The sequence below is a fragment of the Camelina sativa genome, chromosome 7 (assembly GCF_030686135.1).
Source record: "Camelina sativa cultivar CO46 ecotype springtype chromosome 7, ASM3068613v1".
Lineage (NCBI taxonomy): Eukaryota > Viridiplantae > Streptophyta > Magnoliopsida > Brassicales > Brassicaceae > Camelina > Camelina sativa.
In genome coordinates this window covers 2811825-2832712 of record NC_141886.1, presented here as the reverse complement: position 1 = coordinate 2832712, position 20888 = coordinate 2811825, and the positions used below count along the sequence as shown (strand labels likewise).

Sequence of the window (20888 nt, the reverse complement as noted above, 5' to 3'; positions counted from 1 at the left end):
TAGAGTTATATTCAAGAAATAAAAGAGCTAACATGTCTATCATAATTATATTTATTAAAAAGTTAGCCAAGCTGCAATTCTTGATAAAAGAAAATATTAGTGTTTCATAGTATATAATTGAGAAGCTTAATTATGAAGTTATTTAAATTCTTAAGCTTCTTTTGAATGAATGTAAGAATTATTGAACCAAAAACCTCTTTGTTACAAAATATGCAAACTTAGATCAAGCTTTCATTTGAAATATTTCTTTAGAAGTTTTAAACAAGAATTATAAAATGTTTAAATCTCTCAAAACAAAGTTGTTAATGCATGTATCTAATAATTCAAATACAAAATGAGAAAACTTATTTGAAGTATTAAAAAAAATCAATGTCAAACATATATTTTTCATGATTTCAACAATTAAAAAAAAACCAAAAATAAATAAAATAAATAAATTAGTAGCACAATTGTTTAAAAAACGGTATACCATAGCGCGGGTATTCATCTAGTGACTATTAATTCGTAGTTTAGAATATCAAAATTGGGCAATTTGTGATGCTTTTTCTTATAAATGCAGCAACTGTTTGCAAATTATATAGTCAATACAAATATATTTTGTCTTACTTATTGTAGCAAACACAATGACTAAAATCAGGATTGGTGTTTTTGCCTTGTTGTGCACACATAAGTTTAAAAGCAGAGAAAGACCGCATCATTGTACAAGCGCAACCCCCATATAGGCAGGCAGGAGGTATTGCACATGGCATTGCGTTTTTGCAATCTGAGTCTTTGTGACATCTTTTGCTTTCTATCGTCGTCATACCTTCAAAATATAAATAATCCAAAAGAAACAAAAAAACAAAATTTCAAGTGTTTAATTTTAGATGATTCTTTTCTATTTAAATCTAACAAAGAAAACAAACTGATATGAAAAACCATTTTTTGTTAAAATTTAGTTTTATAGTATATACTAAAAACCAAAATGAAATTAACATTAGATTTCTTTTGTTCTTATGTTGAATCAACATTAGATTCAAGAAACTATACTTTTCTTATTGTATTCAATTTATTTGCGAAAATTAGGCAAACTAAGAGGGTTCTTATATATTGGATCTGATATTTGAATTTTATATAGGGTTATATTGAACATAATAATAAAATAAAATCTAATTGAATTGAATTGAATTGAATTGAATTAGAGAGATAAGTTAGAGATTTGAGCTGATTCCTTATAGTTGCTGAAAATATATATATATATATATATAAGTTACAGATTTTTAAACATGTAAAAGATATTATTTTTGCTTTTAAGACGTTGAATATTTTTAGTAAAGATAATAAAAACATAATAGGTTTAAATGGATACTCACTTATTACTAATAAGTTATTAGTGTCAGACTCCATTTAATAAATAGGTTTTAATTGAGTTACCCCATTTAAATAAAAATATGGTTAACATTTTAATATATTAAATATTTTTAGTAAATATTATAAAAAAACATAATGGGTTAAATGGATACTCATTTTATTAGCGTCAAACTCCATTTAATAAATAGATTTAATTGAGTTATCCCATATTCCCAATTAAATAAATATGGTTAATATTTTACCAATATTACTTCTTATCATTTTTTTTTGGTGAAACAAAGGGAGTTAGACTCTCATACTTTATTTAAAAACGAAAGAAACTAAATACAAACATGTCGTGGAACGGCATGACCAACAGAGTCCTGCAACGGATGAGCCTCGTTGATCCCTGTCTGTAAAAAACCCACCACTACCTCTGAGTCAACCTCTAGTTCAAGCTGTGTTATTCGTCTCTCCCAAGCCATAGTACACGCCCCATAGTTCTACCATCAGCGCGGAACAGATGCCGATATTTAATGAAAAAACAACCTGCCACTCTCCCATTCCATCACACAGAACTCCTCCTACTGTCGCCAAGTCCAGCTCCCCTCTCGATGCACCATCCGTGTTCATCTTCCACCACCCTTGTTGTGGAGCTGTCCAACGTATTAGTCTTTCCTCCCTTCTTTGTGATTGTATCCCCTGTTTTTGTGCCCGATTAGCAGATCCTACCTCAACCGCCAGTTCTTTAAGGAACTTCACCCGATCAAGACATTTACCATTAACTCCAAACACATTACCGCACCTCCACTTTCACCCCCACCAAGTAGCCATGCTGAACAGAGTTGACCAAACCAGCCCTCCTGAGCTTTTCTCCACAACCAGATTCACATAAAGCCATTCCAGTAAAGATAAAGAAAAGAACCTTTGTTTCTTCCTTGGTGGCACAAGACGATCCCAAACACCAGACATAGCAGGACAGTCACGCAAGATGTGAAGTATTGTCTCCTCTCCCCCATTACACACTGTGCACAAAGCCGAGTCCGTTAAGTGCCAGCGAAACCGCTCCGAATTTATCATTAGTGCTTGGTGTCCAACTAGCCACAAAAAAATTTTCACCCGTTCTGGTGCCATCACCCCCCAGACTCGATCCCAAAACTTATCCAGTTGATGTCCCTCCATAGTCACACCAATAAGCAAATCATACGCAGATCTTACCGAAAACTGTCCCTTAGCATCCGCAATCCAAGATAAACAGTCTTTCACGCCAGTAAATGTGTCCACCACTACAGCCCCTAACCGCAACCTGATATTCTCGAAAACCCATGGCATTATATTACTGAACAACCAGCCACTCCCTTCGATCCAAAGATCACTTACCAGCTCATCGACCCTGGCCATAGGCACCCCAACCGGACTCAACTCCATAATAGCCTGGTTCATCAACCACTTCTCTCTCCAAAATTGAACTTGACGTCCATCTCCTAACGCACATCCATGTCTCGGCATCACTACTCTCTAATGCCAACCATCACACTACGCCACGTCGAAGACCAAGTACTTTTTGGAGTCAGCCAGTTAACATTATGAGTATCTCCCACCCGATACTTGCTTCTCAGTACCCTAGCCCATAAACTCTCCTGATCATTCAGTAAACGCCATCCTAACTTGGCGAGTAAAGCCGTATTTATATCCTGCATCCTCTTAATGCCATCTGTCCCAGGAGATCATATGCTGGTTACGTTTTTCCAAGGTACTTCCCCAAAGAAAAGATCTTGATACCTTTTCCAACTCATTCAGTAATGACTTAGGTAACGCGATGACACTCATAGTATGGATAGGGATCGCTCCCAGCACTGCCTTGGTTAGAGTAAGACGACCCGCTAAAGTTAAGCATCTTTCTTTCCAACTTGCTAGCTTTGTTGATACACGCTCCAACACTTCCCCAAAAGTTGCTTTATTCAACCTCTTTTGTAAGATAGGCATACCTACATATTTACCTAGGTCCATCGTGGATTTAATTCCACTCTCAACCGAGGCCTCAGCAAAGAGAATCAAGTCATCAGCAAAGCATATATGTGATAGGGGAGGTCCTCCTTGTGATAAACGAATTGGCTTCCACCGCTTCCCAATAATAGCTCTATCAATCATCTGTCAAAGGCGTTCCAAACACATCACAAACAAATACGGAGACAGTGGATCCCCTTGTCGCAACCCTCTTGAAGGCTTAAAAGACCAGGTCATTTCACCATTCCACAGAATACTCATCGATGGATCCTGAACACACTTCATAATCCACTTGATCCATAGATCCGATAAGCCTGCAGCTATAAGTGTGTCTTCCAAGAAGTCCCATCGTACCCGGTCGTACGCCTTCTCCAAATCGAGTTTGAGCAACATCCAACCCTTACGACCCTTCTTCCTTCTCAAAGAATGGGCCGCTTCCTGGACAATAACAATATTGCCAGTACTTAAGCGACCAGGTATAAAGATCGACTGAGCCGGTCCTATCAATTTAGATATCACCCCCCTTCAACCTCGTCACCATCACCTTAGTCACCATCACATTACATAAGATGATAGGATAAAATTGTGTTATCTTCGCTGGCTTGGCCACCTTAGGTATCAAGCAAACCAAAGCATCATTTAGACCAGGTGGGAACTCTCCTGTTGCAAAGAACTGCAACACCATCTGTACAACCGACTCTCCCACAGTAGTCCAACATTTCTTGTAAAAGATGGGTTGAAAACCATTCGGACCAAGTGCTTTATATTCCATAATATTACTTCTTATCATGGATTACATTTTAGTTTATCTTTTTAAAAAATCATATTTCTTTCTCATGTTCTCTCAACAAACACGAGATCACGACGAATAGCTTTGCACGCGATACTCTAGACCTTCCGATAAACTTTGCACTATTAGTGATTTGAACCAGTGACTCATGATGCCGTATGAAAGCAATACTATAACCACTAAGTACAAGAAATTGTGTTCATTATGACTCGAACCTCATATCTATTGTAGAAATATTAATTAAAAAACTTTTGATCAAACCACTCAACCATGGAAACTTCCACAAATATTTATTTCTTTATTACCAGCAACTTTCATTGTTTACAACCCATTAAAAATTATATGTGCACTTGAGGTGAGGATAAGACTTAGATGTAAATGCAGTTTATAAGTATACATTTTTAAAATGTATGTCTTATGTTATGGAAACTCGAACACACTCATGTGTAACTCTCAATATTTTTGAATAATTTTATATATTTCATACGTAATATAAACAAAAATACTCATGTGTATACTTACATAACATATATATCCAGGCGGTCTATCCGTTGGTCGACTTGACCGATCAGGACGTTGTCCAAGACATATCTTTCTTTTATCTCCAAGTCTTCTTCATCCCTTCTTGCATATTCAGGGTGCTAAAGATTATTTTGCATCCATAAGGCCTGAATCCTAGCTATATGCACTCCATAGACTCTTTAAAGACTACCAAAGGAAGTCGTAAAGAGATTAAGTAGTGGCTTAGAGGATCAAAGCCGTCGGATTACATCAACGGTTAATGCGTTTGATATAACTTGGACGGAGAGGCATATAATGCCATTAATATGCTATTTTCTTCGTTTGTGGATACTAATATTCTTCACGGTTTCATCATCCTCCAAATTTTGTCTATCTCCTTGATGGTTCAGAGATGACGACGTAGAAGACGACATAGTCAATGATAAGTTGGCACCATAATCGCTATTTCTAGATTGAAATTGGCCATATTGATCGAGAAGCATGTCAGGAGCAATAGCTGGAGGTGGCGTCACGATAATGCTAGCATGGGACGTAGCAGTTGATGGATAGATAAGTTGAGTAGAGTTGATACGAATGTTCTCGGGGAAATTAAGCTTGGCCTTGTGACCTCTAAACTCAAATGCAGCTTTATCATAAGCTAAGGCGGCTTCTTCTGCAGTGTCAAACGTCCCAAGCCACACACGAGCTGCCTTGTTTGGGTCACGAATCTCGGCCGCCCATTTTCCCCACGGTCTTTGCCTCACACCTCTGTAGTTTCGTTGTCTCGAGTTACTTTGTTCTGTAAGAAAATGATGAAAACTGTAAGTAGTACTTCACACTTTGGTGGGGGTTAACAGTGAATTAAAGATGGTAGACGTGCATGCATGCCTATGAATGTAACATAAACTATAGGTATAAAAGCATTTCTATAAGATTAATTATTATTAATGTGCGTTTTGAAAATCACATATGATATGATCGTTCTACATCTCCTTCTTTTTATTCCCCTCGTCTACAGGTGAGATCTATACATTAGCCCAAATCAACACTAATTATTTTTTCTCTTAACTGATAATTAACTATGTACTAAACGTATCTCCCTTGATTTCACGATACAAAATAAGTTCGACCATTTTAAAAATTTCCCCCTGTCTAAAACTATGTCTGCCTAGATAGTTATCTCAACCAAAATTGAACTATGAACATTCATAATGATAGATTGAGTTATACTAATACATTGTGGCCATATATTATATTAGATCTCCATTTGATCAAGGGCAGCCATTAAGGGACTACCAATGTAAAAAAATACAAGATTGAATCGTTCCTATGTTTGTGAAAAGAGAATCACCAATGGAAAAGGCAATCACACAACTTACAAGTAAAGCAATAGGAAAATGGATCTGATGAGATTACCTTGAAGAGTATGAGAAGACGATTGACCCATGGATGGTGGGATGGGTTGATCAGTGAGTTCAGAGACAAAAGCAGACACATCAGACTCCGACAAAGTTGAGCAACTACACAACGCTTCTTCTTTCTCTTCTCTATTTCCGGCCATTGATTCTGGTGAAAGAGGTCTCTTCCCACTATGCATTATCCGATGATTATTTTTATTTAATTTTGAAGTCAAAGATGGGTTTGGGTACAAGCCAAAGATACCAGCAAAGATGTCTATTCTCTGCATCTATGTTATATATAGGCGCACACGCATGTATTTGTTGACCAATAATATATAGCTCGTGAGTTTCTATAACCTAGAGGACATTTTGGTCATAATCTCAAAGACAATTCTTCGTAATCATCTCTCTTTGTATTAACAAAAAATGTCACACTATTAACTCAATCTAGTGTGCGTGTGTATACCAAAATTCATGAATTGTTGGATTGATGATCCATACAATTTTATTGAGAATTTGATTTGCTTACATATTAGACTTGCATTTCTGATACGACAAGTGATATAAGAGTTTGTTCGTGTGCTGTAATGCGGTAAATTAATTCAAAGTAATATGTATCTTTTCATTTTAAAATCAACACTATATATATATATATATATATTGTACCGTAAACGTATTATATGAAACATGAACTGATCTCGTCTTTTCAACGTACGTTCAACGTGTTCCATGACGTTCAGTTATGTATTTAGTATTTACTATTAGGCGATACTTATTTTAAGATTAAAATAATTAACTACTGATTATATGGTGGTTTCACATAATAATTTTATTTCCTCTTGAACATTATCCCATATTCAAATTCAAAATTGAAATTATGAAAAATTCTCCTACTAACGTTAACGTGTAAATCATTTACCTAAATGACCATGGTTATCTATGTAGGTAATCAAAGAGTGATCATATATATATCCGTCTAGTGTTTGACTAAAATATATTCGTATTTTGCACAATATATCATATTATTTTAACAAATAGAGTACTGTATAAAACGACATAATCAAATTACGAGTTTTTTTTTGTTAAAGGGTTTGCTCATATTACGTGTGTTTTTAATTCTTAAAATCTATGCTATATTTCATGACCAATAAAAAAAATCAATGGTATTTTGTCTAAATCTATTCCAGTTTGCTAATTATAGTTGATCGTACTTTTGAAAGAAAGAAAAAAAGTATTGTATGTAAAGTTCATGGTTAAATCGGCATGAATATTCAAAATGAAAAGACAAAACATACAGTTTCTATTCGCTGCATTTGCTACATACACTTTCCTTATTTCATCATAAAAAAAAAAAAAGCTGGAACGGAATATGCAATGAATCTCTTATAATATGTGGTCTCTCTGTTTGTGGATTCTATAATAAGCAGTTTGGAGCGATTGATGTATATTTTTTATTGGGTAGAATTAGGTAGAATATTGCCATTACATGCATGATGTCAACAATTTATTTTCCAATTTTATAAACTTGTGGTTGAGGAAAAAAAAAACATAATACTGTACATAACCCAAAAAAAAAAAAAAACATAAACTGAAACATATAAAATAACTTGCTAAATTAATAAAACATTTCACCCAATCTGGAATCTGAAGTATGTGATAAAAATATTGGTTTAAAGACTGAAATGACGTATGTGCTTACATAATAGTAAATGTGGTCAACCTTGAATATTATAGTCAGAGCAAACTTCGCACGAACAAATCAAACTCCAATCTCATACCATACGACCATGCCTCGTAGTCTAAATGATTGCCACAAAAGAATTATTATTGGCCAACTTTGACCTAGTATTATATTGGTTTTTATAGCTCTTACTATATAATTTTTTCTTTCTTTTTCCGATAAATACTTATCCTATGATTGTTTTACAATGGTATTTATTGAATAATATACATACGGTACATTATTGCATTATCTATCATTTACTTAATAAGTTAATATGCCATCTATTTCCAACACATTAATTGTTGTAAAATAAATTCCTTATAGTTTCACGATAGTTCTTTAATATTTAAATAGAGTGATCTGAGGCAGACCGCTTTGATCGGGAACTATTTTGTTTGTTTTAGAGTAACAAACTTGTGCTTGGATTCAATTGGTTTACTTTACGTAGCAAGTTATAGTACTGTACATCTATACAGTTTTTTTTCTTGTCGTCAGTACATATATATACAGTTTGTGAGAGTGGTGTTCGCACATAAACATATTATTGAACAGTCTCTATTGGAACGAATTAGACGTCTGTGAGAGACAATTCATGTCACCTATGAATTGTTATAAATAAATAAAAATTATCTTGTCATTAGCTACAAAATTGTCTACCAAGTTAATATCCATGGCCACGAGAACTGAATGGCGCATACTAGCAACAAGTGGCTACAATAATACCTAAATAGTAAATGCAATAGTCCTGAGTATATGTGCGGCTAAACTAAACATTTCGTGGCTAAAGTCGGTGTAGCTGCCGCTTACATATATCTACGCCCAACCAACAAAACAACCCAATGAGGATTCTCAATCGGCAAATTGACAAATTTGTCCCTACTGCAATGCTCATGTTGGTCATCTCTCTTGCAAGCTCCTCTTCTTTTCTTTTTTTTTTTTTTTTTTTTTTTTTTTTTAGCTAATAGCAAATTAACATAAAAAAAAAAGAAAAAAAAACAAAACTTATTGAACACATACATACAGTATTTGCATGTTTAAAAAGAAAACGAGCTGTATTGGGTTATGTTGTGGGCTTAGCTAAGCCCATCATCTGTATTGAATATCTCTTACCTTATTGAAATAAAATTGTGATTAAAAACACCCAACCACATTAAAATCTTAACACTCATTCACCGCAAACAGAGATAACTGGCACCCCAAGTCTAAATGGAAAGTTGCAGCTTCACAAATCCGATGCAGAGTCGAAAATAAATAAATTAATTAAAAAGTACATTTACATAAATCAGTGAAACTAAAATATAAATCCTTTTTCTTTTTCTCGTTAACAAATGAATTTCCTTTTTGAAACAGGAAATACCTGAAAAGTTATTATATAAACTCTTGACGTACGTCTTGTTACTTCTGGAAGAGAGAATCAAACGTGAATGATGCAAAATCCACAACGAACACCACAAGACCTTCAATCTTCGGCAATGAAGATGGCTCCTCCCTCTGCTGCATCGAATACTCAATACTTGCTCTACGGCAGTTCATCGGAAACCTCTAAAGAGAATTTGGTCTCCACGACTCTCTGTTTGTCGTCTTCTGAAAGGACTCCTCCCTCTGCTGCATCGAATACTCAATACTTGCTCTACGGCAATGCATCGGAAAACCCTAAAGAGAGTTTGGTCTCCACGACTCTCTGTTTGTCTTCTTGTGAAAGGACTCCTCCCTCTGCTGCATCGAATACTCAATACCTGCTTAACGGCAATTCATCGGAAAACCCTAAAGAGAGTTCGGTCTCCACGATTCTCTGTTTGTCTTCTCGTGAAGATCCTAAGAAGAGGAAGATGAACCCTGATGATCGCAAGGTTTCTTGCACACCAAGCGACAACAAACAAGAAAGCAAGATTAAGCGAATGAGGAACCTCACGAATGAAGAAAGGGAAAAAGACGAATGGTACGGTGTTTCAACAGAACTAAAACTCTTCAAATATCCCTGGATCATCAAGAAGGTACTCACCACTAGCGATCTTGGCCAGCTTAGCCGTCTTCTTCTTCATACTGCCCCCATTGAGGACCACATCATCAAATATCTCAACGAGGATGACCAAAATATGGTACAAGAAGGGTTAGGAATCACGGTCGATGTGTATGACCACGACACTGATTCTACATACCGGCTGCTTCTAAAGAGATGGACCAAGTTGAATAGTTATGTTTTAAACGGAGGATGGCCTATGTATTTTGTCCGTAGAAGAGGTTTGAGAAAAGGAGATGAAATTGGACTATTTTGGGATCGTTTCGCTTCGAGGCTCCACTTTCGTGTGCTTTCTCGTGCACCTACATAAGTTTTTGTAGATCAGAAGAACCCTAAACTAGTAACTAGCTAGCTATATTGGAGCAATGAGTGGAGAAAGAGAGATCGAGAGAGAGATTCTTCCTTTTTTTTTAGGCTTTTCAAGTTTAGCATTTTTTTTTTTTACTTTTTTTAGCCATCAAAAATATTATTTCAAATTTAAATATATAAAATCAAGATATGCAAGAAATACAATTTTAGTTCAATGTAACTAATCATTTTCAATTAATTTTCTTTCTAGAACTGAAAATCCAAACGAATCAGAACTTTGTTTAAAGCAATTTCCACGTGTCAACATAATCTATATTATATTGCCATAAATACTATTACATACATTATACTTTTTAGTCAAAACAATCTTTAGGAAACATAATAGATGTATACTATTTTTTGAGTACTCAACATGGCTATATAAACATAGTTTGCAATGACAAAATTCTGTAAAATAAAACTTCACAAACTATTACCATATAAAAGCGATGATCGCTTCCTTATAAACGCATCGATCGCATATTCCTCGGGTAGGTTCGCCTTTCAGCCATTGTTTTTTTGTTCGTGAGTTCTACCATAATATTTTGTTTTTGGTTGAGAAGTTCAGAGTTGTATGCATTAGCAAAATTTCATATTCAAATATTTGATAAAAAGTATGAGTTTCATAAAGAATTACAGATCTAGATACTAAACTGATGACCAAAAGTTTAGTATATCTAGATCTGAAAACAACTATTCAAATTTGGATTCGTCATAAACATTAGTATCCAGATTTGTAAGAAATAGTTTAAAATGATAATTGAATTAAATAATCTAAAATTTTACCGTATAAATCATTTCAAATTTTATTTTTTCATCAACATTTTTAACCATAGTATTAGGGGTTATTCTAAAATTACCACACAGTTATCAGACTTGGACGTAATTTTAGATTATTTCTTATTGGTCTGAAATATTTTTGTTTAGCAAAGATTTAAAATTCTTTGAAAATGTATATTACGCTTCTCAGATTCCATTATAAATTTTATACATATATATATATATATATATATATACTGTGATTTAAAAAAGAGTTTTGACTACATTACATCCTTTGGTCAGGTTTTTCACTTTTCGCCGATCATGGATATGGCTCCCATTTCAGCGGCAAATACTCATGGCAAGAATTTGGTCACCCTGGATCTGTTTCCGTGCGAGCCACATGATCCCATGGTTGTTTGTGGACCAACAGGCAATAAGCAACCCGAAGAAAAAACAAACCTGGTGTGGATGAGGTTTATGACGGATGAAGAAATAAAAGAGGAGGAGCGGCACAATGTCTCAACAAACCTAACTCTCTACACCGATCCATGGACCATCAAGAAGGAAATGACCAAAACAAGTCTTGGCTATCTCAACCGTCTTTTCCTAAACGGAAGCACTGTACGTAGCGACATTCTGAGATATCTCTCTATCTCTGATCAAAGGGTACTCGAAGACGGCTTTGGATTATCACTCGAGGTGTATGATGACGACACTTCTACTATGCACAACGTGGTTCTTATGAAATGGCCCGACTATCCAAGCTATATTCTCCTCAATGGATCGCATAAGGATTTTGTGGTGAGAAGAGCTTTGAAGGCAGGCGATGTGGTTGGAATGTATTGGGATCCTTATGGTTTCAAGCTTCATTTTTGTGTGCTTTCCCGTGCACCAATACGAGCTAGCTCAGGTTCCGTAGCAATTGGTTCAACATCATTTGCTCCTCGTCTTGCAAGTCCATAGGAGCTCGCTAGCTATGGAGGCTGTGTCTGCAGAGAGATTCGTATTTTCTTATTGTAATGGTCAAACAAAGTGATGTGGTTTTATCTGGTTTTTACATGGTTTATGTTGAATAAAGAATAAATGCTTTTATGTCTAAGAATAAGGAATGAAACTATAATAATTTGTTACAGCGTCTTCGCAAAGTCATTGATTGCCACATAACCAAAAAAACTGAATGGTCTCTTGCTTGCTTAGCATATCGTCTTGATAGATTTACTAGTTCTCAAGCATCAGTTTTCAATTTAAAACACAAAGAGAAGATATAAATGTGAAAAAAATAAAAATAATAATAATAACGAGAATCGAACATACTTTTCTTGAACAAAAACCCAGTACTAAATATAAAAAACGTCACTCCAGTTTCAACTTTCCCACTTGCTACTTGTTTCCTTCACTATCAAACTACGAATCATAAAGATGAAACATGCGACTAACATCATAATTATCCCAAAAGGGTAACACGTCACTGGGAAATTTAAGAACAAATCCAGAGGAGCCTAGCGACTCAATTTATATAGACAGTGTCACTATGTCTTGGGGGTCTATCAGGAACCGTACCAGGTTTGAATCTGGATGCTTCATGCCTCGCCAGCTCAGGAGGCACCGAACTGTTGCTCTGAACAAGCATCTGCTTCAGATCATAGAAGACCTCGGTATCATGAAGAGTCAAGAACGAAGTCGCAACACCACTCTTCCCAGCACGCCCTGTACGTCCGATACGATGTGTATACATCTCTATATGTTTAGGCATGTCGTAGTTTATGACGTGAGCCACATCGGGAATATCGATTCCACGTCCAACAACATCTGTTGCAACAAGAACGTTGTATCTCTTTGCTCTGAAACCTTCTAAGCTGATTTCTCTCTGCTCTTGTGATTTCCCACCATGTAAGGTCGTGACACGGTACCCAGCCTTGTCCAGATTCTTAGCAATAGAGTCTACGTTTTTCTTGGTGTTAACAAACACAATGGCAGTCTTATCACCCAGCTCGTCGAGCAGTTTCTGCAACCTGAAGAATTTTTCGGACTCTTTCATCATAATCACGTGTTGCGAAATCAAATCCGTGGTCTTTCCTGCAGTACCAATGGTGACGACAACCGGGTTCCTCAAGTACTTCCTAGCAAGCCGTTCTACCCCAGGAGGCATTGTAGCACTGAACATATATGTGGTTCTGTAAATTTTCTTTTCATCAAGCTCTTCTTCTTCGTTCTCGGGTTTCAAATTACTAGAAGGCATCGCATCTAACACACCTGCAACTTGCGGCTCGAAACCCATGTCTATCATCCGATCAGCCTCATCAAGAACCACATAGTTGCACTGGTTCAACACAGCATACCGCCTCTCAAGGCAATCAATCAAACGACCCGGAGTGGCAATCACAATCTCACAGCCTTGTGTAATCTTCAACCCCTGTTCCTCAATCGACTGACCACCCACAATAGAAGTCACCCTAAACCCTAAATAATGGGCAAACTTAACAGTTTCCTCCTCAATCTGCTGAGCAAGCTCCCTAGTAGGGGCCATAACCACAGCATAAGGTCCCTCAGTCTCATTCTCTTCAGTCATGGGTGGCAATCTAGATATGTAAGCTAACATAGGCAAAACAAAAGCAGCAGTCTTACCAGAACCAGTCTCTGCAATGCCGATAACATCACGCTGTTGCAGTCCAAGTGGTATAGCTGCCATTTGAATAGGAGAAGGTTTCTTGTATCCAGCTCTCTCCACAGCTTTCAGAAGCTCAGAAGTAAGCTTGCTCTCTTCCCAGCTCCTCATAGGACGAGGAATCCTAGAGCCCTTGTAAGAGATATTGAAATCTTCCCTGAAGATACGCCAGTCCCTTTCAGTCATCTCCTCTAATCTCTTATCGCTCCAATGCCTATCAACCCTCATATCAAAAGAGTCGTATGTGTCAGCAGCTTCTTCTCGCACTCTCTGAGCAGCAGCTTCCTCTGGTCTCTCAACAATACCATCTTTCTTACGGATCTCGTCACGCATCTCTTTCTCATGCTTGGCAGCTTGTTTCTTCTGCTCACGCCGGTCCATACCAGCACGAAAGCCTCTACCAAAGAGAAGCTGAGCTTCGTGAGGGTTTTGGTAGAGAACGTTCATATCCCTAGAAGTATCCTCAGTGTTTTCCCAATCGAAAGAGAAACGAAACTTCTCGCTTGGCCTTATAACTCTCTTCTTCGGCTTCTTACCTCCGAGATACTGTTCCTTAATGGCGTCGAGTTCCTTCTCCTTCTCTCTCTCAACTAATTTCTCAACCCTAGCCTTCTCCCTAGCCTTAGCCTCCTCCTCTCTCTCCTTATCTCTATTTCTCCGATCCGGTTCACGATCTCTTTCACGACGGTCTCTCTCTCGTTCTCGTTCTCGCTCTCGCTCTCTATCCCTACCACGGTCTCGGTCTCGATCTCGCCCTCTGTCTCTCTCCCTGTCGTGGTCACGAGGTTCTCGATCCCGATCTCGGTCTCGATCCTTATCCCGATTAGTGTTGTCTCCATTAACGTCTTCGGTCTCGGGCTCGGAGGGACCAATTTGCTCGCGGCGGAGACGTTGCTCGGAGATTTGGTCTTGGCGGCGTTTTAGGGCTAATTCTTCGCGCTGAGCTTTGGTGAGGAAGACAGGCTTCTTAGTAACAGAGGAGGAATCGAGGGAGGTAGATCCGAAGACTTCGTTGATTGATCGCTTCATCTCTATAGAGTGGATGAAGAAGATGTTCGCTTGGTCTATAGCAGGAGGGGAACGCAAAAGAAAGATCTACAACCCTTCTTTCTCTTCTTCTTCTCTCGCTCGCTCGTCTCTCTTTCTTTCTTTGTAATTTATTTTGTTTTTTCTCGTATTTTTTTTTTTATTTCCCTAATTTTTGGTACATCTTAATAAGCCCCCTAGGGTTTTAAAGCCCACCCAATTAGTTTCTTTTGATTAACCGACTTGGTTTCTCTAGTTTTCGTGCTTTTATATTTTTGATTTGTGAGTAGACATTTCACTTGGGGAAGATTACAAAACCCTTTCAAGTGTTAGATTACTCGCTTGTAAGTGACACAGCTCACTCATCATCACTTTCTTTTTGGTATTATGCAACTGCAGACACAGATATAATGGTTGATCGAGAGATGACTAATAAAAACCATTTGATCATAATGTGGAAGTAGAGAAACTAAAAAAATAGATTCAGTGCTAATTAGGTGATGCTCTTTCTCGCTCACAAAACTCAACCCTGCTAAATAATATGCTGATGATGATCCTAAACTCAAACCCTGCTACTACATATGCTAATTCATCAATCATACAAACTGATTGATTACATATTATCACCACCTAATCTTAATTTACTAATTTTTACCAAAGATAATGCTTCATCCCAAGGCCATTGCAAGTCAGTATGAGCTCCTTGTACTCGTTCAATAGTTCCTGCAACAGACATATTACGTGGGGATTTATCAAGAAACCTAGGAGCTTTGAAAGTAATCGCTCTCTCGAATGAAGTAACTAACTAACTAACTAACTCTTGTTTACCGTGTTGTGCTGGTGAGTACGGCGCATCCTTTTCTTGTCGTACTCCTGCCTTGTAAATGGGTCGCTCAATACTGTTGAACAAAATGATCACAACCTTTATAGTTAAAGTTGATACAAACCAATCATCACAGAACCAATGATGGCTAAAATGAAAACAGATTCCTTTCCCCTAGAGGCTAGAGAGGACCAGTAAAACACTTCGCCAGTTTTATACATTTTGCACAACAAAGTTAGAAGAAGAAGAAGAAGATATAACGAGGGCCAATGAAACAAAACTCACTCCAAACACTCAAGTTCTAAGCTTTCAAAGCCTACCTTAACAAGAAAATGTTGTCAAACAAAACTACATCAACAAGTACTACACCACTAATCACTAAAGAGAGAAAGAGAAAGCAAAAAACCTTGATAAGCCTCATTGATTTCTTGAAACCTAGAAGTAGCAGAATCCTCTTCTTTAAATTTGTCCGGATGCCATTTCTGCAACACAACCAAACACAAAATGCCAAACTCCCATTACTGAAGAACTACAGTTTATACGAAATGGTGAAAACTACGGGGGGGGGGGGGGGGGGGGGAAGAGAGAGAAAGGAACCAGTGCAAGACGAATAAAGCTGGAACGAATCTCATCATCAGAAGCGTCACAGCTCAATTCAAGAACTGTGTAGTGATCCTGCAACACCCCCACCCAATTCACCCAAAAACCCGAAACTTTAACAATTTTTAAACAAACAAATCCTCGAATTTGGTTGTTTTACCTTGAAGTTCTCGAAATCGAGATTGAAGAAATCAGAGCCATGACCGTCTCCCCAATCGTAACACCACATCCTCCAATGCGAACAAATCGATTCCGAGCTTCCTCACTTTCACAATTCTCTCCTCTTCTCACTTTTCAGATAAAGAATCAATTTTTTTATTTACTGAAAATTACATTTAGAACCCAAAACTATTTATTTTATTACAATTTAGGACATTCAGCATCTTCCAGAAACCTTTCTTCCCAATAAGTAAGAAACGGTTGAGATAACACACAGTGATGGCTTCGTCTCTGAGGATCACTAGAGGAGTATCATCGGCGTTAATCGGATCTCGACGGCGTTTCCCGTTCGTCGGTGCGTTTTGCGTGCTTTCAACTCTCTCTATCTCTTCTCTTTCTTCGTCTTCCTTCAGATCGGGTTGTGCACAGTCCTTCTCTGTTGTTCCTCTCTTTAGGTTAGAGCCTTTTCGAGGAAATGTCGATTTGTTTTTTTTGTTAAAGTTCGTAAATTTTTTTTTTTTTTTTTTTTTTGTCGTTGACCTGGTGAAATTGGAAATTGTAGGTCTAGCAGTAAGGCTTCTTCTCTATCGATTAAAATGGAGGAGAGCAGCAAAAATGTGCCCAGCATTGTTGTTTATGTCACTGTTCCTAACAGAGAAGCAGGTTTGCTTTTGGTGTTTTCTTTTTTTTTAGTTTCTCGATTGATCGACATGTCACAATGTTTGTTACATTGGCAGGGAAGAAGTTGGCTAACAGTATAGTCCAAGAAAAGCTTGCAGCCTGTGTGAACATTGTGCCTGGTACTTTCCTTTCTCTTGTGTTAGCCTCTTATTAAGCCTTTGTTTCCAGTATGAACAGAACTTCAGTTTGTTGAGTAAACAAAATGCTTTTGTTTTCAGCTCTTACTTCTTTGTTTGCTGGCATGTTCTGTGATTTTGAATACTACTAGTTCAGTCACTAGAAGATGTTTTACGTTTGTTTGATTGGATGCAGGCATTGAATCGGTGTACGAGTGGGAGGGGAAGGTAAGTAGGGATATCAATACATATCTTTCTTCAGAATATATTTTTTTTATCTCAATCTTTGTCTCGAGGACTATCCTTGTCTTAATAGTTGAACATTGCACATAATCAATTCTTTTGGCTTCAGGTTCGGAGTGATTCCGAGGAGCTATTGATAATCAAAACAAGGCAATCCCTTCTAGAGTCTCTAACCGAGCACGTCAATGCAAACCATGAATACGAGTAAGTAAACCTTGTTCTATGACATGTTTCGCATTTCAAAAACATGAGTAATGCGAATGCTTGCCTTGTCCTTAGTAATCACACAAACTAAGTTAATAAATATGGTTTTACTTGCTTCCTTAGTGTGCCAGAAGTAATTGCATTGCCAATCACTGGTGGAAGCGACAAGTATCTAGAATGGTTGAAAAACAGTACAAGGAACTGAGATCTCCATGTCTCGTAGCTGTCCAGCGGTCAATGGCTTTGTAGTACTGGTTTCTTTTACATTTCAACAACCTCTGTATTAAAAAAAGAAAACGTGTCAAGTGTAATACTGGACCAGTTCGTCAAATGACATTTGCTTAAAAGATTTCAACTCAAGTTCTATAAATTACATCTTTTATTGTATCAGCAGCAACTCACAACTCAATAGATGTTGTATTTCAGAAATTGACTTTGTTTTTTTTTTACAGACATCATTAGTAAAACCAACTGTAACATGTTACGTTGCTTTTAAGTTACAGAATCAGTAACTGGAAGCTGAGACAGTTGCGTCTCCTGAGCCTTGGTCTTCTCCTCGGATTTAATCTGTCCATAGAAGTAAGAGACGGATCCCCAGAGGGAGAGAGCCAAAGCAACACCTTTCCCCGCCTGAAACTTCTCCTGGAAGCAAATGACAGCCAAGACCACCGTCACCGGAAGCAGAGCACTAACCATAATTCCAGAGACCAGAGACGATACACAGAAGATCAACCCAATAGCTCCCACGAAAAACGCTTGCCAGATCACGGCCGTGAACACAACCACCACATAGTACAAAGACTCTCCAAGCTTAAAGTCTCTTGCCTCTCTTGCCTCTCTTGCTATCACCTGCCAATTTAAAACATTTTCCCATTTAGGTATCAATCAAGAAATTCAAAGATCCCAGATCTTCATTATATAAAACATCTTCCTTTTTAGGGTTCCATAAACAGATACCTCCGCCGTCGTCGCCTTGAAGAACAAGAAAAAGTCTCAAAGAACCCAATTCATGATTCTCAAAACCCTACTTTGTTCATCTCAAAGATGATAGGAAAAAAACAAGAAGCATATTTCTTACCTTGAAATCACCAGAAGCTAGCATCCCCACGAGGCAGAAGCAAGTAGCAACAAAGCACAAGACCATCTGGAACTCGAGCACGAGCGTATACGTGACTCGTTGACGAGATTTCTTGTAAGCAAGCTCCACGAGGGGCAATATAAACGCGTAGAGAAGAGCTGCACCAGCGGTCATGAGGAACCCAACAACGTACTCCTTGTGTGTCTCGTTCGCAAGCTTGTCACTATCAGAGTTAAAGGCAAGGACTACGGCACCAACAGTGAGCAAAACGATGGCGTTTATAGTGAAAGGTGTGAACTTTTGCTTCACCATGAAAAAGGCAAAGAGAGCAGTGAAGCCTAACTGCGCGGAAATGATCAGAGACGCAGTTGAAACAGGGATATAAGCTAGTCCGTAAGAGTAGAGGTAATTGTCAAAGCCCATGAGCAGACCAACGACGACAGAGGCGATGAAGAGAGGAGGTTTCATGAGGAAAAGTGAAGTCTTTTCTTGTTCTTCAAGGCGACGACGGCTAAGGAAGGAAAAGAGAAGAGGGAAGAGGATAAGAGGACAACCTACAGTTTGGAGGAAGCTAGAAAACCAGATCCTTTCGCCACCGTTGTGGAAGTAGAGACGCAACATTAGAGGGCCTCCACAGCTTCCAATTGCTAGGAATATACAGTTTATGATCACACGAACGCTCTTCATCTTCATCACCATTTTCTTCTTCCTCAGCCAATTTGTATGTGCTTGTCCTTGTCTAGTATTGGTGTGTCTGGTATCCCATCAAAGACTGAATGAGTTTGTTGTTGACTTCAGGTGGAAACGTATGGTAAAGCTTATATACACACTAGTAGTAGTGGGCGCCTGGGCGGACCAAGGTTGGCCATTATTTTCCATTATTTTTTGTATACTCGTTCTTTTCGTCACCACGATAGTGATGACCTTTTCTCCTAAACTTTTTTTTGTCTCCCTATAAATTCACCTTCTAAATCAATGTAGAAACTTAGAAGTTTTAGAAATTTTTCTTTGTTGACAATTCATTCCGAATATAAAACAGTACACGCTTTTCTTTTGTGTAATAATATTTTGTAATCTACAAAATTCAAAAAAAATGTTTAAAGTAGTGTGTGTTAATGAGCAAACCATATAGTAATTGATATTGATATTGAAAAGTCAATCAAGAGAAATTAGACCGATTAATTTGTTTTATGTTTTCTGTCAAAAACTCTACTTTTTCTACCTTTTATAGTATAGATTTAAGAGTCATGTGACACTATCCGCTACTTGTTTTTATTATATATTTACTTAATAATATATTTTATTATATTTTAAATAAATCATAGATCAATTCTCATAGATAACATAAAAATTAGTTTTTTTTTCCTAAATTTAGCACATTATCTATTAAGCTCCAAAAACAGCACTATACATCAAAATTAAGCTATAAATACTAAACCCATAACCCAACTTAAAAGATAAATTCTAAAAATAAATTTAAAATGTAATAATTGTGTTAATAATGTTATTTTTAGATGAAGTGTGTGATATAATTGTGGATAAAATTTATTTTAGTAATATTTTTGGATGAAGTGTTTGATATAATCAAAGGTGATATGCTCAAATTAAACCCTAGAGTTACTCTCTCAAATTAAGAGATCATTGTAGTACTTAAGGGTCAAATTCCACAAGGACTCAAGATTACACAATAAATTATAGAGTTTTATGATTACACTAAACAAGTTGATTTAAATAAAGAAAAGCAATGCAAAATATTAAATAAAAGCTGTGAAAATTCAAGGATCAAAAAGCTAAATCTAGGGAATTTCTCAAGAAATTATGAAATACTAAATCAATCAATAAATTAGGATCAAGCAGTTAAAAATCAGATCTAAAACTCTAAACACTTTTGTAAAATAAATCAGTTTCACTGCAAATATTATCTAAATTTAAAACCAGAAAATCCAAATCTCTTTGTAAAATTCTAGGTTAAAAATCAGTTTTAAAAACAGGTTTAGATAAGTTCACAAAATTACTAAATCAAATCTCTTTGCAAGAAGTAATTTTGCTCATCAAAAAGTTTTATCAGGAAAATCAATTATATTCCCATATCAATTTATTTTCCTAAGTTATTAATTCTAGATGGTCAATCAATGATTAATATGAAGAACAACCTAAGATGAAGATCTAGAAAGATAATGAATCCTAAATAAACAGATCTAATAAATTATAAAATCTCTGTGAAAAACTCTGAACCTAACAAGCAAACTACTCAGACATATTCAATGAAGAACAAAACATAATTCTGAATAATAAGCAATTGAAATTAAAAGAGTAAAGAGAGAGTTTATGAATTCTTCTCTCATTTCAGATCTCTCTCTTCCAAAAGCTCTCAAAATCTCACAGGATTGCTGGAAAATATAACTTAAGGGTT

General features: G+C 36.8%; 6 protein-coding genes and 1 pseudogene across 11 annotated transcripts; 2 read left to right on the top strand and 5 right to left on the bottom strand.

Moving 5' to 3' along the window:
* Window positions 1-491: 491 nt before the first annotated feature.
* On the bottom strand, window positions 492-6310 carry LOC104700074 (ethylene-responsive transcription factor ERF112-like). 2 transcript variants are annotated; one of them, XR_753512.2, is made up of 3 exons: window positions 6044-6310; window positions 4649-5426; window positions 492-805 (listed from the first exon to the last, which is right to left on the bottom strand). XR_753512.2 is itself a non-coding variant. In XM_010415522.3 (2 exons), exons 1-2 carry the CDS (start codon window positions 6222-6224, stop codon window positions 4957-4959), a joined length of 651 nt encoding a protein of 216 aa, XP_010413824.1. In that variant the 5' UTR covers window positions 6225-6310; the 3' UTR covers window positions 4586-4956. The 2 variants fall into 2 exon arrangements, 1 of the variants encoding a protein (XP_010413824.1); XM_010415522.3 differs by lacking the exon at window positions 492-805 and having other exon boundaries at window positions 4586-5426.
* Window positions 3034-4108, bottom strand: LOC147940771 (uncharacterized). The gene is made up of 3 exons (XM_087458257.1): window positions 3881-4108; window positions 3691-3774; window positions 3034-3480 (listed from the first exon to the last, which is right to left on the bottom strand). Exons 1-3 carry the CDS (start codon window positions 4106-4108, stop codon window positions 3034-3036), a joined length of 759 nt encoding a protein of 252 aa, XP_087314383.1.
* A 4216-nt stretch (window positions 6311-10526) lies between the features above and the next one.
* LOC104700072 (B3 domain-containing protein At2g33720 pseudogene) lies at window positions 10527-12025 on the top strand (annotated as a pseudogene). Of its 2 annotated transcripts, none has more exons than XR_015561850.1 (2): window positions 10527-10609; window positions 11181-12025. The product of XR_015561850.1 is annotated as a B3 domain-containing protein At2g33720 pseudogene, transcript variant X1 (transcript). The 2 variants fall into 2 exon arrangements; XR_015561851.1 differs by having other exon boundaries at window positions 10532-10613.
* A 169-nt stretch (window positions 12026-12194) lies between these two features.
* LOC104700071 (DEAD-box ATP-dependent RNA helicase 21) lies at window positions 12195-14574 on the bottom strand. The gene has a single exon (XM_087458155.1). The coding sequence runs from the start codon at window positions 14572-14574 to the stop codon at window positions 12388-12390; it is 2187 nt and encodes a 728-aa protein (XP_087314281.1). The 3' UTR covers window positions 12195-12387.
* Window positions 14575-14997: 423 nt separating this feature from the next.
* LOC104700068 (uncharacterized) lies at window positions 14998-16284 on the bottom strand. 2 transcript variants are annotated; one of them, XM_087458157.1, is made up of 5 exons: window positions 16155-16284; window positions 15992-16069; window positions 15801-15876; window positions 15400-15470; window positions 14998-15294 (listed from the first exon to the last, which is right to left on the bottom strand). In XM_087458157.1, the coding sequence occupies exons 1-5, from the start codon at window positions 16221-16223 to the stop codon at window positions 15223-15225; spliced, it is 366 nt and encodes a 121-aa protein (XP_087314283.1). In that variant the 5' UTR covers window positions 16224-16284; the 3' UTR covers window positions 14998-15222. The 2 variants fall into 2 exon arrangements, with proteins under 2 accessions (XP_087314283.1, XP_010413819.1); XM_010415517.3 differs by lacking the exon at window positions 15992-16069.
* Window positions 16285-16358: 74 nt separating this feature from the next.
* Window positions 16359-17826, top strand: LOC104700069 (protein CutA, chloroplastic). Of its 2 annotated transcripts, none has more exons than XM_087458156.1 (6): window positions 16359-16614; window positions 16716-16816; window positions 16891-16953; window positions 17147-17178; window positions 17303-17397; window positions 17521-17826. In XM_087458156.1, exons 1-6 carry the CDS (start codon window positions 16433-16435, stop codon window positions 17600-17602), a joined length of 555 nt encoding a protein of 184 aa, XP_087314282.1. In that variant the 5' UTR covers window positions 16359-16432; the 3' UTR covers window positions 17603-17826. The 2 variants fall into 2 exon arrangements, with proteins under 2 accessions (XP_087314282.1, XP_010413820.1); XM_010415518.2 differs by having other exon boundaries at window positions 16433-16608.
* On the bottom strand, window positions 17722-19372 carry LOC104700070 (purine permease 2). Its single transcript, XM_010415519.2, has 2 exons — window positions 18476-19372; window positions 17722-18246 (listed from the first exon to the last, which is right to left on the bottom strand). Exons 1-2 carry the CDS (start codon window positions 19172-19174, stop codon window positions 17890-17892), a joined length of 1056 nt encoding a protein of 351 aa, XP_010413821.1. The 5' UTR covers window positions 19175-19372; the 3' UTR covers window positions 17722-17889.
* Between the last annotated feature and the right edge of the window lie 1516 nt (window positions 19373-20888).

Coding starts and splice junctions, on each gene's coding strand:
- LOC147940771 (XM_087458257.1), bottom strand. CDS start 4,108: ATGGAATATAAAGCACTTGGTCCGAATGGTTTTCAACCCATCTTTTAC. Junction 3,775..3,880: donor GTAATGTGATGGTGACTAAG/GTGATGGTGACG, acceptor GTTATTGTCCAG/GAAGCGGCCCATTCTTTGAG. Junction 3,481..3,690: donor TGGAGAAGGCGTACGACCGG/GTACGATGGGAC, acceptor CGCCTTTGACAG/ATGATTGATAGAGCTATTAT.
- LOC104700074 (XM_010415522.3), bottom strand. CDS start 6,224: ATGCATAGTGGGAAGAGACCTCTTTCACCAGAATCAATGGCCGGAAAT. Junction 5,427..6,043: donor GTCTTCTCATACTCTTCAAG/GTAATCTCATCA, acceptor ATTTTCTTACAG/AACAAAGTAACTCGAGACAA.
- LOC104700071 (XM_087458155.1), bottom strand. CDS start 14,574: ATGAAGCGATCAATCAACGAAGTCTTCGGATCTACCTCCCTCGATTCC.
- LOC104700068 (XM_087458157.1), bottom strand. CDS start 16,223: ATGTGGTGTTACGATTGGGGAGACGGTCATGGCTCTGATTTCTTCAAT. Junction 16,070..16,154: donor TCGATTTCGAGAACTTCAAG/GTAAAACAACCA, acceptor GGGGTGTTGCAG/GATCACTACACAGTTCTTGA. Junction 15,471..15,800: donor AATCAATGAGGCTTATCAAG/GTTTTTTGCTTT, acceptor TTTGTTCAACAG/TATTGAGCGACCCATTTACA.
- LOC104700069 (XM_087458156.1), top strand. CDS start 16,433: ATGGCTTCGTCTCTGAGGATCACTAGAGGAGTATCATCGGCGTTAATC. Junction 16,954..17,146: donor CTGTGTGAACATTGTGCCTG/GTACTTTCCTTT, acceptor GATTGGATGCAG/GCATTGAATCGGTGTACGAG. Junction 17,179..17,302: donor TGTACGAGTGGGAGGGGAAG/GTAAGTAGGGAT, acceptor TTTTGGCTTCAG/GTTCGGAGTGATTCCGAGGA.
- LOC104700070 (XM_010415519.2), bottom strand. CDS start 19,174: ATGGTGATGAAGATGAAGAGCGTTCGTGTGATCATAAACTGTATATTC. Junction 18,247..18,475: donor TAGCTTCTGGTGATTTCAAG/GTAAGAAATATG, acceptor TTAAATTGGCAG/GTGATAGCAAGAGAGGCAAG.